Source organism: Phytophthora parasitica (genome assembly GCF_000247585.1).
Source record: "Phytophthora parasitica INRA-310 unplaced genomic scaffold supercont2.21, whole genome shotgun sequence".
Taxonomy (NCBI): Eukaryota; Oomycota; class Peronosporomycetes; order Peronosporales; family Peronosporaceae; genus Phytophthora; species Phytophthora nicotianae.
Genome location: NW_008649007.1, coordinates 470,065 through 471,199, shown reverse-complemented (window position 1 = coordinate 471,199; position 1,135 = coordinate 470,065). Strand labels below are relative to the sequence as shown.

General features: G+C 48.4%; 2 protein-coding genes across 2 annotated transcripts in view; both read left to right on the top strand.

Moving 5' to 3' along the window:
- Positions 1-195, top strand: part of PPTG_22694 (hypothetical protein) — a gene marked incomplete at both ends in the record, with an annotated part of 5,602 nt that extends 5,407 nt beyond the window's left edge. Inside the window, one exon of the mRNA XM_008905815.1 lies at positions 3-195. Coding sequence (XP_008904063.1) covers positions 3-195 — 193 coding nt within the window. The remainder of the gene's footprint in view (positions 1-2) is intronic.
- Positions 196-862: 667 nt separating this feature from the next.
- PPTG_22693 (hypothetical protein) lies at positions 863-1,123 on the top strand (the record flags this gene model as incomplete). The annotated part of the gene is made up of 1 exon (XM_008905814.1): positions 863-1,123. A coding segment is annotated over one exon (261 nt), but the record flags the coding sequence as incomplete, so codon positions are not given.
- Positions 1,124-1,135: the final 12 nt, after the last annotated feature.

Sequence of the window (1,135 nt, the reverse complement as noted above, 5' to 3'; positions counted from 1 at the left end):
GCATCAAACCAAAAGGATGAGGACGCTGATTTTGTCACGGAGGCTCTGCAAAAACGTTTATACTCGGATGAATTCTGTTACTGGCACCGGTGGGTGAAGGGCGAATTCGTGATCGTGGACAACGTTTCGCAGTTGCATGCACGTTCGAAGTTAGGAATGGGTGGCCGCCACATGCGCCGCATCCATTTCAGTTAGGAAGATCAAGTCGGGGTGGTATGCTCTGCTATAGCATATAACCAACAAAGTCAATGTTATGCAAATCGATTGTCAAGTCGTTTATAGAATTGAGTACCTACTTTTGACGGATGAATTCTTATTTATAGTGATCCCCCCCCCCCCCCTCTCCACCCTCAATATGTACTTTTCCCGTTAAATGAAAGTACAGTATGATCGACTTTCTGATATCATATCAGTGAAGTGCTACAAGAAGTCGCCCTATGAATATTTTAGATTGACATAAGATACAGACAACGACGGATAAATCCGCTAAAGTGGACGCCTTCCAAAAATAAAGTAAACACCCGACATACCTGCAGCAGATATGGCAGGCATAAGGATCGAATAAAATCCGTGAAGCCTAAAAATCGTCTGAATAAACTACCCTTCCCCTAGATTTAATCTCTGTAGCCATCTTATCGCTAGATCTTGGTTTTTCTATTGATAATGCCGACCATCGCTCTGAACTGACCCACAATCACTCTCCCTGCATATATCTCGCGTATCTCATTTTTGCACTCAAGTTGAAGTTGCCTTCACTTCCGAAAATTGGCCGCTGGGGACAAAGTGCCGCCACCGCAGCGAAAGGTACGTGTCAAGGAGCGTGGGGATGGATGTTGGCTAATAATCTTCCTACTTTCAAGAGATGGTTCACTCTGCCACGTACTGGCGCGAGCGGTGCATTGCAGATTCTTCGACGGAGGAGGAAAACACGCCACCAAATCTCCGCACTGATGCTGGCGGTGAGCTGGACGGGTACAGCTCAACAGGCACTTGGTCTGTACTGCAGGATACGCCGCCGCGCAAGCCCAAGACGGAGGAGACTCTACCAATTGGTGATGGATTGCGGGCACCAGCAACTCCGCCTCACGTGCGCCCGGAACGCAGCCCGACGACATCTTCACCGGTGATGCTTGGG